At 42.0% G+C, this 18,876-nt stretch overlaps 1 protein-coding gene across 1 annotated transcript; it reads left to right on the forward strand.

The window, feature by feature from the left end:
• Positions 1-2,771: 2,771 nt before the first annotated feature.
• On the forward strand, positions 2,772-18,498 carry LOC125637179 (protein FAM240B-like). Its single transcript, XM_048851369.2, has 3 exons — positions 2,772-2,926; positions 16,572-16,714; positions 18,198-18,498. The coding sequence occupies exons 1-3, from the start codon at positions 2,780-2,782 to the stop codon at positions 18,274-18,276; spliced, it is 369 nt and encodes a 122-aa protein (XP_048707326.1). The 5' UTR covers positions 2,772-2,779; the 3' UTR covers positions 18,277-18,498.
• The last annotated feature ends 378 nt before the right edge of the window (positions 18,499-18,876 follow it).

Consider the following 18,876-nt stretch of genomic DNA (forward strand, 5'->3'; position numbering starts at 1 on the left):
CTTTTTTTTAAAACAAAGTTCCTATTGGGATAAAATTGTCCGTGCTGATGCTCAACCCAAGAGTGAAATTATGTTTTTTGAGTGAAATGGGTTAAGCCACTGAATTCTTCAAGCATTAAAAAAGCACTTTTCCCAATATAATGTGATTGGGTATTTTGTGCTATCTCCAACAAGCTAGAAACTTCAAAGTTGGCTTGTTTTGTCCATGTACATCTCATAGAGGTGTAAATCAGTGTAACACAGCTAAAGTCAATGTGGCTACACAGGTGTACCCGAGAAGAATCTAGCCTTCTGACTACAGAAGTAGTAAGTGGCCTCTCAGGGAGGACTTTGGGGGATTTCACTCCACATCTTCAGGGAGTCCCTTCTCTGATGTTCTAATGTGGAGTAGGTCCTCTCTCAGATGAGCATTTAGAGGTGCTTTAGCCTGAAAGCTTGCAAGGCCAAATTTGCAACTCTATTTAGGCACCTAGTGGGATTTACAAAAGTGCCTAAGCAGGTTAGGCACCTCACTTTCTTGAAAGGTGCCTAACCTAATCTGGCCCTCAGAACGTCTCTGGTTGACAGTTTCATTCTGGAGATCAAGAGGTGTGGGGAGAACTCACAGAGCCACTGCTGCTGTGATACTGATGAGCAGGCCACCTTTCCTTCTGACTATTAAAGTATCGGCCAAAAGGGAGCAGAATTCAAATTATGTAGATTCCAAAAACTGGTGAATGAAGAAGAAGGTCCCCCACTGTGGCAGAATCGATGGTCTTTAAAAACTTGCACATCCAGAAACACCTTCAGGTATTTTTCTACTTGATTCAGCATTTAGAAAAAAGAATATGAGAAGCTTGCTCTGATGACAAGCTCCTCTAGCTTTCATACAATCTCTGTTTCTTTTTGTTGGTTCCCTTTATGTTGGATCCTTGAAATCTCTTACAGACATGCACTAAAACTTTATGGCAGAAGACGGCCAGATTGGAAATTAAGGTCCTGATCAGCGAGACCGCTCACATAAGTGTGGGAGACGACTTAAATATTTTGCCTTTAAATTCCACAACCCTCATAAGTGGCAGTACGTGCTCTGAACACAGAGGCAGAATTTGATAGCTACAGATAAATAAAACCTCAGCCTCTCCAGAGATTTGTTCTTTGTACTCAGGAAACATTTTGTGGATTCTACAGAGGTCCATGTTAATGGCACTAAGCAGGTGTTTACAGTATATTTCTGAGCCACAGAAGGGGAGCAACGTACTAACAGTTTATGGTGTACTGCTTCATGGAGATTTGCTAATGGAGCGAACAAAGACTGATACAACCAAAATAATTTTCACCACATGTAAGGCTTCGTCTACACCTCAGACAAGTTAAAAAACATTCCAACCCATTTTAGATACTGCCAGCAGTGCCTTGTGTACACTGGCACTCAAGCAATTTTAAAACGGATTCAGGTGAACCAACTGGCTGGTTTTTTGTGTAGATGTAATTAAGGACAATAACAGAAAAAAGCAGTCAAAGTAATCTTGCATCTGGTTATAATATTATAATACACACACACAGAGGTAGAGTATGTGTGTGTAATATTTGATTGTGATTTCCAAAGACGTTACTGACTATTTTCTAAAAAGAAATAGTATTGCCAGATCAGTCTTTGCTGAGTTAGGCCCGATCCTGCAAGCACGTGAACATATGCTTAACTTTAAGTACATGCATGTCTGCAGGATCATGAACTTACAGCTTATAGTAACTTTGCTGTTTATAGGCCATTTTCATGGGAGTTACTATACACACACGTGTACACACACATACAGAGACTAGATCTCTAGATCAACATGAGTTTTATTTTTAAAGGGCCTGTACTCGAGAGGGAAAAAAACCGTACATTAAAAACTGCTTTAAATATTTAACAGATCAATCTATTTGGAATAAATTGAAATGGTGCTCTCTAAAAAAAGGTTACAGCAATTAGGGTTTTGATCAACTTTTTTATATTTATGGAGTTTGGCTACAAGGCTAGCTACAGTAAAAACCTTTTAAACTCTGAACTACAAAAGCACAGACCTAAAAATACTGCCTGTGCCTTTAGCTGCTTGGAGTTTGAAATATGACAGCAAAGGAAGGTTAAAGTAATCAGTGACGTTATAAATACCACTTAAGCTAAGTGTCACATATGGTATATTAGCAATATAGATGGATACAATGAAAACTGAGATTGGGGTCTACATCTGTCATTAAACAAATGTACGAAATATTTTCTCTGAAAATGAAATATAAGAATTCAAGCGATCATCTATAATAGAGTTATAACAACTCCAAATGATGAAACTAGTGCCAGTATAACACCTTTTGGCAGCTAACATTAACGGAACAGACTCCTGTGACTATTGTCTTGAGAGAACAGACTGTGTGATATGTCATAATCAAGCACACATTCTTAGATCAGCAGCTCAGAAGAACAGCATATTTCTACAAGTCACCCTCTAATGCAAAACCAAGTGTGATTTGTCGCACCATCCCAGACACCATTACAGCCAAGATGGTCATATGGAATTTTTCAAGCTTCACAGGACGAATATTAGAATGGATAATATCAGGGTGTATTTTAAAGAATAATTCCTAGTTCTTGCCAAGTCATGCTCTCTGTGGTATCTGCCAGAGTGGGAGGGAGGCATGCTCTCAAGGGGCCTGTGTTTCATGGTCATCTCAGGCAGGGGGCTGCAAAGTTCATTAAATGAGGCTGATCTTATCTCTCTACTAGTTCTGTTCAAAATAGCCTTGATACGATGAAGGATTTATGTTACCCCCACTTCAAATAAAAAGTACTGAGGGATGGATTTCATTGCTGCCCTGTCACACTGTAGAAGCCAGGGCTGCAGTTGCAATATTCATCACTGGTTTGTGTCACACAGAGGATTTATTGCAGGAAGAATCCATCTCCAAGGTAAGTAAAGATTTGTTTTTCATAATACATTTCATCATCTTAATGTCGCAAGAGGTGAGTACCTTCTCTAACTTTAATTCTTATTTGAAGTATATTCAGATAAAGGTCAAGGTGTGAGGCAAGCCAGGGAATGGTGCCCAGTTTAACAGCATTCTGGAAAAGATTAGAAGTATTGACACAGAAAATATATTTTAGGATGAAGTCCCTTGGCACAGCACTGGACAAAACACCAATGGGCGTCTCTGTATATTATAGATCGGTGTGCCAAATGGCAGCTGGGGTTACACACACTCCTTCTGCAAAGACTTTCAATCATTATCCATTAGATGGAAGATTTTTTTAAAAAAAATAGACACCCAAACCTGAGAGTGGACCTCTCTCCTGTCTGGTATGCTGTGTCAAAATTCTCTCATCTGATGAAGAACATGAGCTGCAGACAGGATCTGTTGTCTTCCTTGATCCCACAGCATCAAGCTCTCCCACTCAACAATCATCATTTAGGATCTTAACATAAGTTTTCATAGACAATAATTTATGCTATTTACCAAGAGCCTTGAATTTAGCAATTCACAGGATCAGGTTTCAAATGGGACGGGTGGGGAAAAACTCATGTATTACAGACAATACTTGATCAAGAAAACAAACTACAACTGCTTTAAATGTGGACCATTAAAAGAAAGTCAATAATAGATGGACAGAGTGATGAATAGCTCAGAAAAGGGTAGTCATTCAAACATGCTCTGATGTGCTACTCTTGTGTAAGTGCTCATGCACATAAGTAGTCTTATTGAAGTCAACGGGTCTACACCCGAAAGTACTCATCTCAGTGTAAGGGTCCCACATGCAGGCCCTAAATGTTTTTGACCTTTGGTAGGGGAGGACAGAGAAAATGAGGCCAACTGAGGACAAGGATAACTGAAAAAACCCTTCAGTACATGACATTATAAAAGCCTTGATGCTGCTGTCTTAGACGGAGTAGTCTCCACTCTCCAGAGATTAACCATAATAGCAGCATTACAGATATCATAGTACACGAGTCAGCTGCCAGTAGCCTTGCATTATTCCAGATTTATTTCACACAGTGCTATTATGTAAGAAAATGTCTCAGGAAAACTAGTCTGTGCTGTGTTTTAGGGCAGTCTAACAAGAATCAGCATGTTCCGATTCTGGCAAATGGGACAGAGTGATCAATATTTCGCAGAAAACAAAAGTCTAAAAGTGGTGCTGTTAACAGGAAGGACTGGCAAACTTTAGAGTGTTGTGTGATACTGGTATGCAAATGTTTCCTTCTAACATGAATGTTTCAGTGTCTATTCTCTTGATGTATGCAGGTAGCTCCCATTAAAATGAGTCAGAGTCATACTCAAACATGGTTCTGATCCTGAAGTTCTTGTGCACAGAAAACTCTCCTTGACTCCCTTGGGATTTACACTGGCCACAGATAGGAAAGAGAACATATACTTCAAATATTACCTCGCTCAAGTCACCCTATCTGTCTAATATTCTGGGACCAACATGCCTACAACACTGCATACCTCGAATTCTGTCAAGTGTAGAAGGGAGAATAGATGTGTGCAAGGGAATAAAACAATCCAGAGTTCTATTCTTTCACTGATGTCTGTAGACAGTGCTACACTGAACCATGCTACTCTTATCTAAGTACTCGATGATTCTTGGGTCTAAATGAAAAATTGTGCTTATCCAAAATACATACATAAAAACCACCTTCTCTTTAACTACAGAGATACACTGCAATATAGATACACATTTGGGTTTCTAAGCCGACGTCCCATTAAATCCCCAAAATAAGTTCTAGTATTGTGGTTTCAGGAAGACCCCAATATTATTGATTTTCTGAATAACATTGGGGGATAGGCTGTGCAATGCAATTGCCCTGTAATGATAAGAGTCCAGGTACCAGGGATTCTAAAGGTGGTGTATTTTATTTCATTGAAAGTCATCCTGTTTGGAAAATATATTCCTCATAGCTTCTAGCCACACGACTGATGGTGGACAAATCCTGACCATACTCTGCAGCTCCCCAGCATGCAGCTAGCCAAAACTCCATAACTAGCCACTCCTTCCCTTCTCATGAAGCCTCCCAAAAATCAGACCAACTCTCTGTGTTCCTATATTTTGGCCCCACAATGTAATGACTGATAGAGCTGGCTGGAAAATGGATTTTTCATGCCACAAATAAATTTGAGATTTCAAGATTTTGTTTCATCCCAATTCAGGACAAAAAGTCATAATTGTTTGTGAGCCGAAATATTCCAAAAAAATGTGTTTGGACTCAATTCACTGAATATTGAAAAATTTGAAATGTTTTGTTTCAATTATGATCTGTTTATTAATTATTATTAAAATATATATAATATAATACATTTTAAAACGAGAAGTCATTTCAAAATAAAAAATCAACATGTTCTGTTCTGAATACATTGAAAGAGCATATTTTGACCTCTTTGAAGTGTTTTGTTTTAAAACATTTTTTAAAAGGGAAAATGTTGTCAAAAAATCAACACATTCCCCTGAAATTACTCTGTTTCAACAAATCATCATTTTGCAACATAAAAATATTCCCATGGAAAATTTTCAACTAGTTCCAATTACTATGCACCCCAGAATTTACAGATAGAATTCTTGATATGTCGGCAAACATTGGTACATTTCCTTAAACCCGCAAAATTGTTGCAGCTTTTCCAACACAAATTTTAATAGGACAATGTCTGGAAATATTTACTGTACAACTTCCCGTCCCCCGCCCCCCCCCCCCCCAAAATAGGGAACATTTTCTGCTTTATCCTTACAACTACTTTTCTTCCCACATACAGATTTTTGTCCATGATCTGAAAACCAAACTGAGATTTAAAACTGTAATGGAAACTGGTATTTCAGATCTCGTAATACAATAATTCTTTGCATATCGATGGGATCTAAAATGAATCCTCAAACATGTATCTGAGATAAGAATTGCCACCCTTATTTTCCAAATGAGGAAGTCAGTGGCAGAGCCAATAATAAAAACGGAGGGGGGGACACACATCCTAATTACCGGTCTTATTGTCTAACCTCTAAACAGAGTTCCTAGTATTTTAGTCAAATGTCAACAATGACATTATATATATATTACACAGACCTCTCTGCTGTGCAATTTCTGTATTTATCCAGCATATCTATATTATGAAGTGCACTTGCTAAGCAAACTACATGTAAGGGAATATGAATACACAATTGGAATTTTATAGCAGGAGATGAATAATACCTAGAAACCCAGGTAGAATGAATTGGCAGTAGCGATCTGGATATGACCAATATAGAAAGATTTGTTACAGCAATGAGAAAACAGCAGATACAAATAGTGTGCAGTACTGGTGATGACTGTAAATACTTTTAGTACACTCTATACTGGTCTGCAAGGAACCAAAACACTTAAATATATCGTTACAATACATTCCAACAGGATCTCTTTCTTTGCATAGCATTCTCTCAGTTTCTGAGACATGAACTCTCAGAGATCTTATCACAACCATTGTTTTTTATTTTTCTTCTATTATTTATATCATTATATTGTTTAAATTGTCTCTGATCTCTTTGTTGCAGAGTTCTCCCTCTCCGACCATCTCCTTCAACATTGCCATCAGCCCCCTCCATCATGCCCAGTCTCTTGGCCTTTCCAGTCCCTCCTTAAACTCTCTTTTGCCAGGACACCTGCCAAAAAAATTGACAACGGCTAGGCTGCTGGTGTGCAAAGACCACAGCCTAACACGCTCACCAATAGGGTCTCATTGTTGCCTTGTACTCCCCTTCTGTCTGTCTGTCTCCGTCTATTGTCTCATGTGTTATGCTTAGATTGAGGGCAGCTAACATCTTTTTGTTCTGTGCTCATAGAGCACCTAGCACAGTCCGTGACTAGGTCTCCTATGTTTTATATGGTCACACAAATAATAACGAAAGAAAAATAATAGGCCTTTTCCCTGTAACAACACTCAGGAAGTTGAAGCCTTGCTACAGAGAAGACATTCACCTGAAGTTAGCAAGAAGAGCATGAGGTATTGCAGGGTCCAGTGGCCTTAGCAGCACCGGATTTGTAATACCATCTAAGCAACATACATAAATGAAGTCTTGCTTGGGTTTAGTCATTTCCCAATTCTGGCAGAAAACAACTTGGGGTTTATGCTGGTATAAGGGAAAGCAGAATCTGGACCACTCTTGTCCCCAGTAGTGCTTAATACCTGATGCCTCAGAGGAAGGCAATGACCCATCAATTGCTCTAGACCAGAGGTTCTCAAACCGTGGTCCGTGGACCACCAGTGGTCTGCAAGCTCCATTCAGGTGGTCCGCGGATAGTTCCCCCTAAGGTGCATGCCTGGGTGGCCGCACACAAGAGAATGAAGGACCACCCACCTAATTAGTAGAGCCACACAGGCATGGCTCCACTAATTAGGTGCCTGGACCCTGGAGAAGATGCACATGTAAGGTGAGGTGGTGGCCTTGGGGGGAATAGAGGGTAGGTGGTAGGGGAATTCGAAGAGGGGTGGGAGGGAATTTGGGACGTGTAGGACTGTGGTGGCCAGAGAAAAAGGTGACTTTCCCCAGCTCCAAGGCTGTTGCGGAGAGACCCCACTCCTTCCCAGCCCAACTTTGTGGCTGCCGCAGCACAGGAAACCCCCTTCTTCCCAGCCCCAACTCGGGAGCTGCCATGGCAGGGGAGAGAGGGCACATCTATCTCATTAGAAAGGTAAGACTACCGATATTAAAATATGAGTTGTGTGCTTTCATTTGTAGAACAAAAAAGTCAATTATTATTAAGGTTTCTTTGTATAGCACTTTTATCCAAAGCACTTTACAATAGTTAGCTAACGGTACAAACAACATTTGGAAAGATCATAAGCGGTCCACCAAGACCCTCAGCAATTTTCAAGTGGTCCACAGAAAATAAAGTTTGAGAACCACTGCCCTAGACAACTGTACTGTGATTTATACATGGAGGAAAAATGTCTTTGTGACCCCTGCAGATGAGTATACTTATACTAAAACATGATGGATTTAAAAATCTTGTAAAATGTTGAGTTGTATCCCTGGATATCAACTTTCCATCTGTGCTAGCGAAGCCCCTTTGTATCTACTCTTTTCTAATAAAGGAACTTGAGTTCCAATTCCTTATATGGAAAGGTATTTTTCTGCTAATGGTAACTGTGTTTCATAGAATCAGTGAGTTCCAGCCTCTAGCTATTGATCTTCCACTTACAGAAAAGTCAAGGTGTCACTATTTAACTCCTCTTGTATTCCACTTGTTAGTCCCAATAACATTACTAGTGTTTCCAAATAGCACGGTCAGTAACATAGTTTTCCTACCCTGGGAGGTATACCTTTGCAAATTAAATCTAAAAATAATCAATGAACTCTAATATGATTAAATCTAAAAATAAGCAATCATATTAACCTTGTGTAGGAAAAACCCCTTCGAAAGTCATTCCAGCTATTTCTTTCATTTGGGAGCAATCAGTTTTGGTTCAGCTTGTTTTCAGCCAGGGCTATGTCAAAAATGATTGTCTGTGAGTGAGTTTCTCATTGTCCTTTGGAAGGATTGTCACCAGAGGCTTAAAATTAAATCTCTTTCAGTCAGAACTATTGCAGTTATGGCAGGCCAACTCAGGTCAGTCCTAACTCCTGAGATTTACAAGAGGGCTACTTCGAGCTCTTTACATACTTTAACAAAACATTACTGTGTTACTGTACACGTTTCATCACATGCAGAGTTCCTGAGTTCAAGCTGTGTTCAGTATCCACTTCAAAGTCAGCATCTCACTTCTCCCCTGATCAAAGTCAGCATCTCACTTCTCCCCGGTTCTTCTCCCCTATTTTCACTCTCCCCTCTCCTTTATCTGAGAAGCTTTTTTATGTTTACTGTGTTAAACAAGATTTTTTAAAATGGAAATAGATTTTGTATGGAACACGGGCCCAATTTGTCTTTGCTGGCATAAAGGGAAAAGAGGGCAGGGTTAAGGTCCCCCTGCTGAGTGAATAGAATTGACACAGCAACTAGACTCCCATGCCTGGCCCATGCTAGGCAACTCAGGCTTGCGTAGCTTGGGCTACAGGGCTGTTTCATTGCTGTGTAGACGCCCAGTCTCAGCCTGGAGCCAGCTCTAGGACAGAAGTGGGCAAACTACGGCCTGCGGGCCACATCCGGCCTGCAGGACCCTCCTGCCTGGCCCCTGAGCTCCTGGCCCGGGAGGCTAGTCCCCAGCCCCTTCTCTGCTGTTCCCCCCTCCCCTGCAGCCTCAGCGTGCCGCGCCGCCGGCAGAACGCTCTGGACGGCCAGGAAGCGCAGTTGCAAAGCCGCGGCCTGACCTGGTGCTCTGGGCGGTGCGGCTGTAGCCCCGCCAGCCACTGGTGCTCCAGGCACCACAGTAAGGGGGTGGGGGGGGGGGGTTGGATAGAGGGCCGGGGAGTTGGGGGTGGTGGGCAGGGTGTCGGGGTGTGGCTAGGGGTCTGGGCAGTCAGAGGGCAGGAAACAGCGAGGTTGGATGGGACAGAGGTCCTGCGGGGGCAGTCGAGGGGGCTTTGGATGGGATGGCAGGGGGCAGTCAGGGGTGGGGGTTTGGGGGTGGTCAGGGGACAAGGAGCAGGGGGTGGTGGATGGGGTAGGAGTCCGGGGGGGCCGGATGGGGCAGAAGTCCCAGGGGAGCTGTTGGCGGAGAGAAGCGGGGGGGTCGGATAGGAGGCGGGGGCTGGGCCACGCCTGGTTGTTTGGGGAGGCACAGCCTCCCCTAACCGGCCCTCCGTACAATTTTGGAAACCGGATGTGGCCCTCAGGCCAAAAAGTTTGCCCACCCCTGCTCTAGGACCATGCAGAGGGGGAGGGCCCCAGAGCTCAGGCTCCAGCCCAAGCCCAGAAGTCTACTATACAGCAATGAAACAGCCCTGCAGATCAGCCCTGTGAGCTAGAGTCGGCTGGCACGGACCAGCTGCAAGTTTTTCCTTGCTGTGTAGACATACCCTTAGAGGGCTTCTAAGGTAGATGCAGATCCTTGCAGAAGCCCCTGGCACAGGGGCAGCATTCTGGGACAGGCCAGAGATTAGCAGGTGGCATAGCCAAGGTATTGTGCAGCTGAATTCAGATACATGAGCATGTGAAGGACCAAGAAGAAAAAGAGGTCAATCATTCTGGAAGGTTTGGGGCAGGAATCCTGTAAGCATGTGTGTTAATTGAGGCAAACAGTAAAAGCACTGGAATTTGAAACAGGTAGGAAGATTCAGTTTTCAAAAACTACTGAATATTCATGTACTAAATTTTCAAAGCTCTGGTGTTAAGAAGGGCGGCGAATAACCCTTTTATAGGGCCAGACTGTGTCCTGCATAGGTGGGGCTGCAGAGCTGCAATGCCCAAGCAGCACTGAGCCAGATTCTAGGTTTGTCCAGCTACAAGAATGGGGGAGAAAGCCTAGCCGCAAATTAATCCACATTTGAACATACAATAAAAAGCTTGATATGAGTGATAGGATAGGCCAGTTCTTATTTTACCTGAGCAAGTGAACCCATCTCAAAATGACTCATACACACAGAAAAGTGTCATGATCCAAATGTAGCATATAGCACATTAACAGCACTTCAGACTCCAGACTATTCTAAAATTCTTCCCGGTATTTCTGCACAGAATATCAGGTGACTTAACAGTGAAGACTAACGCAGAACCCCTTCTTTTGATAGCTTACAAGGTGTTATTTCAACATATAGTTTAGTTCTTTTAATGGTTAGGAACAAACAAAAATCATCATTTACATCAGGAGCAAGAAGACAGTCAATAAAACTGAAAGGCAGGATAGTTATAGCAGGTAAAAGGAAATACTTTTTTTCTATGAGTCACATTTAGCCTTTGGAACCCATTGCCACAAGGTATAATTGAGACCAGTAGCTCAGCAGGATTCAAATAATGAATGGACAGTAAGAACATTCACGGCTATATTAATCAGGAATTTATAAGAATAAGGAAGAACTACAAACCCTTATGCTTCAGGCTATAAGCCCATATCTGACTGAGGAAGTTAGGAAATAATGTCCCCTATGGAAAAATACTCCTAATTGCTTGCTTACGGGCTCTTTTTCTTTTTCCCTTTTTTTAAGAACCTGATACTGGTCATTCTCAGAAACAGAATACTGGACTAGAAGGACGATTAGTCTGATTCAAATTGGTAAATGCTGTGATATATTCCTACATTTGTAACGTTCTGCTGTGCTTAGAGAAAACTAGAAAGAAGTAATTTTTTTCATTGACACATTGACACATGAAACAAAAAAAGATATAAGGAGATTTTCAAAAGCAACCAAAATGTTTTTGGCCATAACTTTTAATCAAGAAATAATGGAACCCATAATTTTCTTGCAGCATACAATTGTACCTGCAATTAATCCCAAATACAAATGCCAGCACACATATACCTATCAGATTTACTTGCTCAACATGTCACCTTCAGAAAAGTGACTACCATAGTGAAGTCTTTCTGAAAATCAGACTCAAAATGAAGAGCCCCAATAATTCAGGGGAAATGGGTTGGCAAATAAGGGGGTTTTCAAACTCAGAAACCCAAGAAGAACCCAAAGTCACAGCAAAATCTCAAAAAGTAAAGAAAACAATCCCTTCAAAGAGGCTGTTTTTGTTCTGAGCTCCTAGTCTCTTTGTAATATGTGTCACATTTTCTCATAAAACAACTGAATCTCTAAATAGAATTATATAAACATTACAAGCTCCCAGCTTTGCTTTTCATACCATGCCTGGCAGGTGAATGGCAGCAATTTCTTCAAGCTTTTCCAAGCAAGCCTATAAGGACTATTTTACAAGCTCTCTGCAGCTCTGATTAAAATAAATTACAAATAATTGCTACAAATTCAGACAAGGCATAGCAACCCTACATACTTGTTAAAAATTAAATGTTGTGGAAGATGGTTGTAATGACATTTTCATGCAAAACCACATCATTTGGAAAGTAGGATGTATAAGTATAATCTAAAACCCGTTCCATGCTTAATGAAGACTACAAAGGAATATTTTTGGAAATAATGACATTTTCTAGCTGTAACATGGGGCGCAGAAGCATTGCTATTAACCCGTTAATAGTCCCATTGAGAGAGAGAGATTATTATTTTATAAAATTTGTCCCAAAATTTATTTCTCAAGCTGATGTTGAATGTAAACTGCCTTGGTACAAGATGACTATCAGAAAGAAATGTAATAAAAGAGACAAACTATATTCAATTAAGATGGCTTTGTTTTGATTTTTTTAAATAATTCATGGGCTTTTGCAATTTTGCATCCTGTATAATCTTTAACCTTCCCCATTTCTGAGAAAAATAAAGGTAAATGCTGTACTGATTAATAGAAAAATGAATAGAACTCTATCCCTTCAATACCGTAGCCTATTGTAGCCATTTTACAGTCTCTAGTACAAGTTCAACAAGAACTCAACTTCAGAATGAATAACCTGCTGTCTCATTCCCCCATGCCATCATTGGTGGTCAGTAGAGTTTCTCATTCTCTCTTTGTCTCAGGCTATGTCTATACTAGAAAGGTTTTGCTGATACAGCTATAGGCCATGTCTACACTAGTGAGCTTAAAGCAGCACAGCTGTAACGATGCAGCTGCGCCACTGTAAGATCACACATGTCGCTGATCTTTGCTGACAGGAGAGAGCTGTCCCGTCAACATAATAAAACCACCCACGATGAGTGGTGGTAGCTATGTAGGTGGGAGAAGCTCTCCCACCGACATAGTGCAACGCGTACTACCACTTATGCCGGCAAAATATATGTCGCTCAGGGATGTGCGTTTTTCACACCCTGAGCAACTACGTTTTGCCAACATATGTGGTAGTGTAGACATGGCCGTACTGGGACAGATATACCAGCAGAGCCTCCAGGGGAGATGCAGCTTATATACCGTCATAAGGCAATCTTTTGACGGTATAGTGAAACCACCTTCCCAGATGACATAAGCTATAATGGAAAAAGTGCTCTTTTGCCAATAGAATTGTGTTCACACAGAGGTTGGTTGGTTGGTTTTTTTTGATGGCATAGATATGTCCATCAGGGGTGCAGATTTTTCCACACTCCTGACCAATATAGCTATACTGGCAAAACTTTGTAATGTAGACCTGGTCTCACGCTATGTCTACATTAGGAGTGCTTTACTGGTATAGGAATACCAGTATACTATACTAGGCAGCAAAATTCTCCTAGCATGGATGCAAACTATACTGGCTAACTGGTGCCTTGAATTGGTACCCCCCCATAACATGCCTGAGCAAAAGAAAAGCATGAGAAAAATAGCAACGTGGCCACAGCAACAGTATTCAGGAGGTCAGGTGGGTTTGTGCTCGTGCAGGTAACCCATGCTGCTGCATATGCCACCATGGCCACACCCATATTGCTGTTTTTAGTACATTAGCTCAAGCAGAGCTAATACATATCTGTCTACCCTCCCAGCTGCTGTACAGACTTATCCTACTAGCAGAGCCAATGCCAACCCCACAAAGCTGCAGGAATACCACTAAAAGAACCCTCCTAGTCTCTACAAGCACAGGAATGTACCACTTGTAATAGTTGGCCAAGCTTGCGAGGCCCTGCACTCAACTTGATGGAATCTGTCTGTTGTGCCATAACTTTTGAATGCCACATCTGACCTATTCCAAAATTTCAGGGAACATTCTAGACATCAGTGGCCAGAACCTTCTTGATTTGGAGGGCAATCAGAATGCCAAAAAGATGGAAAAGGGGGACACGTAGAGCTCCTGTCATCTCTTGATGGCACTCATTAACCCCTTGCAGCATAACATTTCCCCTGTTCATATCTCAGGAGAGTTTAACATGTTGACACACTGAGGTTATGTCTACACTTAAAACACTGCTGCAGCTTTGCCACTGTACTGTAGCACTTCTGTGTAGACGCTCCATACAGTGACAGGAGGGGCTTTCGCATTGCTGTAGGTAATCCACCTCCCTGAGAGGCAGTAGCTAGGTCAACAGAATTCTTCCATTAACCTAGCACTGTCTACATTGAGGGTTAAGTTGGCTTAGGCACGCCACTCAGAGTGTGGATTTTTCACACCCCGAGAGACATAGCTATGCCAATGTAACTTTTCAGTGTAGACCTGCTGGGGAGCGATGAGGTAGCTTCTTAGCTTGCAGGGGCAGCCAGAGGGAGAAGAGAGAGAAGGCTTCATTCATTCCATCTTCCTTCCTAATGTCCTGCCTCCTCAGCCTGTCCCAAGTGGGAAGAAAGACGGCACCAGCCATCCACCCCTTCCTTCCAATCTGGGAGAAAGAAAGGCAGTCTGGGGTAAGGGAAGAAGAAACACAGGGCTTCCCTGGCATATTGCAGAGAATGGAGGATCATAACAGGAATGGGCAGAGAGCAACAGAGGAAAACAGCTCTAGGTATGGTGAGGAAAATGTGTGACCTTGATGGGGGCAGTGGAGGAGGAGAGACACACAGCACCCTTGACATGGTGTAGACTAGAGAATGGGGGACCCTGGTGTGGGCATAAGGAGGATTGGAGGGGATCAGAATCCCTGACATGCTGTGAAAATGAAGGAACCTGGTGTGGGGGGAGAAGGGAATGGAGAGGAACAGAGCCTCTGGTATGGCGTGGAGAATGGGGGACCCTGCTGTGCAGGGGTACACAGAACCATTAGTGGAGGAAACTGGGGAACCCTGGTGGGGGACCTTGGTATGGGGAAGGGAGGCGCTCAGAGTCACTGCAATAGGGAAAAGAATGGGGGACTCTGGTATGGGAGGAAAGAGACTGGGGGGCACACAGAGACCCTAGCAGGGAGGTGATTGCGGGGAGTTGCAGCAAGTCCCTGAAATAGATGGGGACAGGAAAATGGAAAACAGGGAACACGTTGGGATCATGAACGGATGCCAGGAGCATGGCCAGCAGAAGCAACAAAGCATGTAACCCCCTAATATATGTTGTGATTTAGAGGATAATTATGTTAACAAAACAGTAAAGACTATGCAAAAATGGCATCGTCCTATTCTACGGGGCCTATCCAGGAAGGCACTTATTTCTGTATGTAACCTTAAGCATGGGTACATGATCCAATACCTTCCATATTCAGGGCCCAGATGTGTTGCCAAGTTATATCTATTTTATTTTGTTGATTCAGACCCCAGTGCTCCCATTGATGATTGCACTTAATCACATGCCTGGGCCTGCACAGCCCCACTTATGTTAATGGCACTTTGGGTAGGCACAGAGGTATGCCCTCACACAGACAATTGCAGGATCAGGGCCTACAACGAGGAACACTTCATGAGGCTCCCCCTGAAGGGCTACCTCGATTCATTCCATCAGGCTGGGGAACGTTTTCACTCACCTCAGTTGTTATTGTTCCCCTTTCCCAAGCAGTAGCAGATTTTGACTCCGACAGGTCAGTTTCCCATTTGTAGCAGAAATTGTGGAGTCAGGTATTTTCTAGGGAATTTGTTTCCTTACAAAATGTACACACCATCCTGTTTCCTTGAACTAAGATGGCAACACACTGCACAAAGGCAACTGTCTTTTGCATAAACCCTAACTGAGGCTCTGCTCCAGCCCCAGAAGCGGCTACCTCCCTCCAATCTCACTGCAAAACTCATGGTTAACACTTAGCCCTCAAGAACAGAAACACCCCTAGCCCAAAACTCTTACCAAGAACATCCCTGGCCAGAAAGGTGAACCCTTAACCCTCCTTTTGTGCACTTGCTTTGCAATATAAAAGGAAGCTCTGGAAGGAATAATAACTACACTGAAAGTGCTTTAACCCACACAATACCCTTAACGATTGAGTATGGTTACTGCCTGACACCCTTAACTCTTCCTCTGGAGAGTTTCACCCTGTTAAACCCAAATGTGCAAGTCATTAATACCCTTTGTTACAACACTACAAAATGTATCAATATCAACTACAATCAGTGGAAATAAAGTGAAAGGAAAGACTAAGCTATTAAGAGTGCTATTAATTTCACTGTAAAGTCTTTGGCCTGTGGAACTTTGGGGGACGTTTCTATTATCTTTGTATAAATAATTAAATAGTCAAATAGAGATGTGCTTGCCTACATCTTGTGGAAGCGTAAAGATACTATGAGAACATACTTGCCAGAAATGGGTTTACTCATTAATGCAGGTGTTAACATGAACTGGTAATTAGCCTGTTGGCAATTTACTTTCAGAGAAACCTTGGAAAAATCTTACAAATGTCAGTTACTTTTACATTTATCTCTTTAACTTATGAGCACTGCACACACAAAAAGTTTTCATCATTATGCTAAAGTGAGTGCAGTAACTTTATCCCGAATTGTGTGCTAAAAGGTCACAACCACAATTATATGGAGGTGAAAGATATTTTACCAAAGGCACTTTAAGATGAACAATTAGGAATCATAATTACTGTAGTACAGCATATACCTCAAGTGCCAGCTTTCTGAATGACAGAGCAGAAGCATGATTCATTCCCATTAAGTTCTTCTTTTGCTTCCATGGTAAAAAGACTGCATGTGAATTCAATGTAAAGATCTAAAGCATGCTGCAGTAGCACCATATTCCAGACAGCAAAATAGAAGAGGACTGGTAACTGGTCATTTGGGTTTTCTCCTTTACAGAAAATGAATAGTCAATATGTGCGCTTTGAAGTGTTTGGATGTGAAACTGAGGAACTAACAGATTTCTGGGAAAAGACAATTGAAAAACAAACTAAGCATCTGCAAATTGAAAAAGAACGTCAACAGAGAAGTGCTCTGCCAAAGTACGTTGCGGTGGCGGGGGGAGGGGGGAGAAGGGGTGCTTGCTTCTGTGGGTTGGTATTGTAATCCTTTAAAAAAATAATAAATACATACATTTAGTGCATGCCATAGATGCCAGAATGACAACCCAGAAAATATGGGTTCTCTGTATAATATACAACAACAAAGCTTCATGCGCTGCCCCTCCCGCTGTGTGCCTCAACCATGACCTCAATGGCCATCTCATAAAGACGAGAGAGGGTAGTTTATTCTTGCGCCCTGCTCAAGCCACTAATGCTACCTTTCTCCCTCACAGTCTGGTGCTGTGTGGAGCCTCAGCTCAACCACAGTAGAGAATCTGGCCTTAGATCATTTAGCCTTTCTAGCCTTGTGTTCGCTAGGAAAAAATGTGTGTTCTTAACTCAGAGTAGCTAATGTAACTAACACACGGTCAATCCCTAATTAAAACAAGGCAGCTGTAGTTTCAACATGTGTCAGCAGGCCAACGCACACCCTAAGCTCCCCTCTAGTCTTTACCTCAGCCTGCTAACCTGTGAAAACTATAAACTGCCTTGTCTTCAGAGGATCTTACCTTGTGTTGGTTACCCCGAAGTAAGAACACGCCTTTTCTTTTTTTTCCCCTAGTGAAGATGCACCTTTTCACACAGGCTGGTCCCAAATAAAGGAAGCGTTCAAAATTCACCCACCCTTTTCCTTTTCTTTTTTTGAAAAAAGTTTAAAATCCAACAGAAGAGGAAGGAAGGATGGATGGTGTTGCAGTTAGTGCCCTGGCTTAGGACGTGTGAGAGCTGAGCTAGTTCAGTTCCTGGGTCTGCCTTAGATTTACACTGTAACCTCAGGCAAGTCCCTTAATTTCTCCATCCTCAGCTCCCCACCTGTAAAATTTCTCCCATCTTTTGTCTGTCTTGTCTATTCGCTCTTTGGGCCAGGAACTCTTACTATGAATCTGTGCAGTGCCTAGTACAGTGCCTTGATCCTTTTTGGGGCCTCTAGGTACTACTGCACTAGAAATGAACTCCCACCTCTCGCCTAACCTATCTGGTCAACAAGTAAGAAGTATTGCTCCTGGCAAGAATCTTGTAGATTTAACTGTACACAGTCTCTCCTTTGCTTTCAATCTAGTAGTGCCAGAAGAAACCAAGAAAGTACTGTAAGAGGTTGTCCAGGAGGTGGCAGCAGCCAATCTTGAGAATTAAGGGATGACCTCACAAAGTAGCTTTGTCAAGCCAGGAGAGATGAAAACTAGAGATGACTGAGCCCCAAAGCTCAGGTTAGGTTTCCTCATGTCATCCCAGGGGCATTATGCTCGAAGACACTCCAGACGAGCAGGGTTTGGTAGATCTCCCTACTGCTGGTGGAGAAGCACCAATGGTAGCAGTGGTGGAAAATGTTAGAAAGATGAGTTTGGTGGTATCTCTCAAAGCCCAGAGATATGCAAGACTGGAGTCTTTTTGGTGATACCAGTGTTTATGTTTCCTGTCTTAGACTCAGAACTGAATGGAAGGAGAGGCTGGAAAAAAGGATACAGATGATGAAGACTCAAAATGAAGAGCCGGCTAGTTGAAGGCTTCTTACACATTTGGGAAAAGAAGGAAAAATGTTTTGCAGAAGAAAACCGTAGTGTACCCAATTTATTTTTATTTACAAGCTTTGATGAGATTTATTTTACAGCACCATCATCATGTAGGGAGTTCATATGTGAAACCTTGACTACTGCTGATGAGACCTATTCTCTATGTGAACCCCTCATTCAGTGAGGAGAGAATAAATGTGTATGGATCCTAAATTGTGGTTCCCTGATGCAGACAACTGCCTGGAAAAGGAATTTAGTATCATTTTAACTAAATGCTCATTGAAATAGTCTTCTGTATATTTTACTAAATACGCCTTAGGTTTCTATACATACTGATATTATACAGCAATTTAATGTCGTGGTTTTCCTTTGAAATTGTTTAATACATTTTTGGGTTTTTGACTACTATGAAACCACAAATATACACAGAGAACAAATACACTTAAAATATATTCATTTATTACTAATACACTTTGGGAGCAGGTCCAATTCCTCCTCCTTATAAGACAGATTGTTTCAAAGTGTATCCGTCTAACCCCTACCACAAATGTGCAATAGCCTTTACTAAAATGGAAATGTTTCAGCGGAATA

The sequence above is a fragment of the Caretta caretta genome, chromosome 5 (assembly GCF_965140235.1).
Source record: "Caretta caretta isolate rCarCar2 chromosome 5, rCarCar1.hap1, whole genome shotgun sequence".
In the NCBI taxonomy this organism is placed as follows: Eukaryota; Metazoa; Chordata; order Testudines; family Cheloniidae; genus Caretta; species Caretta caretta.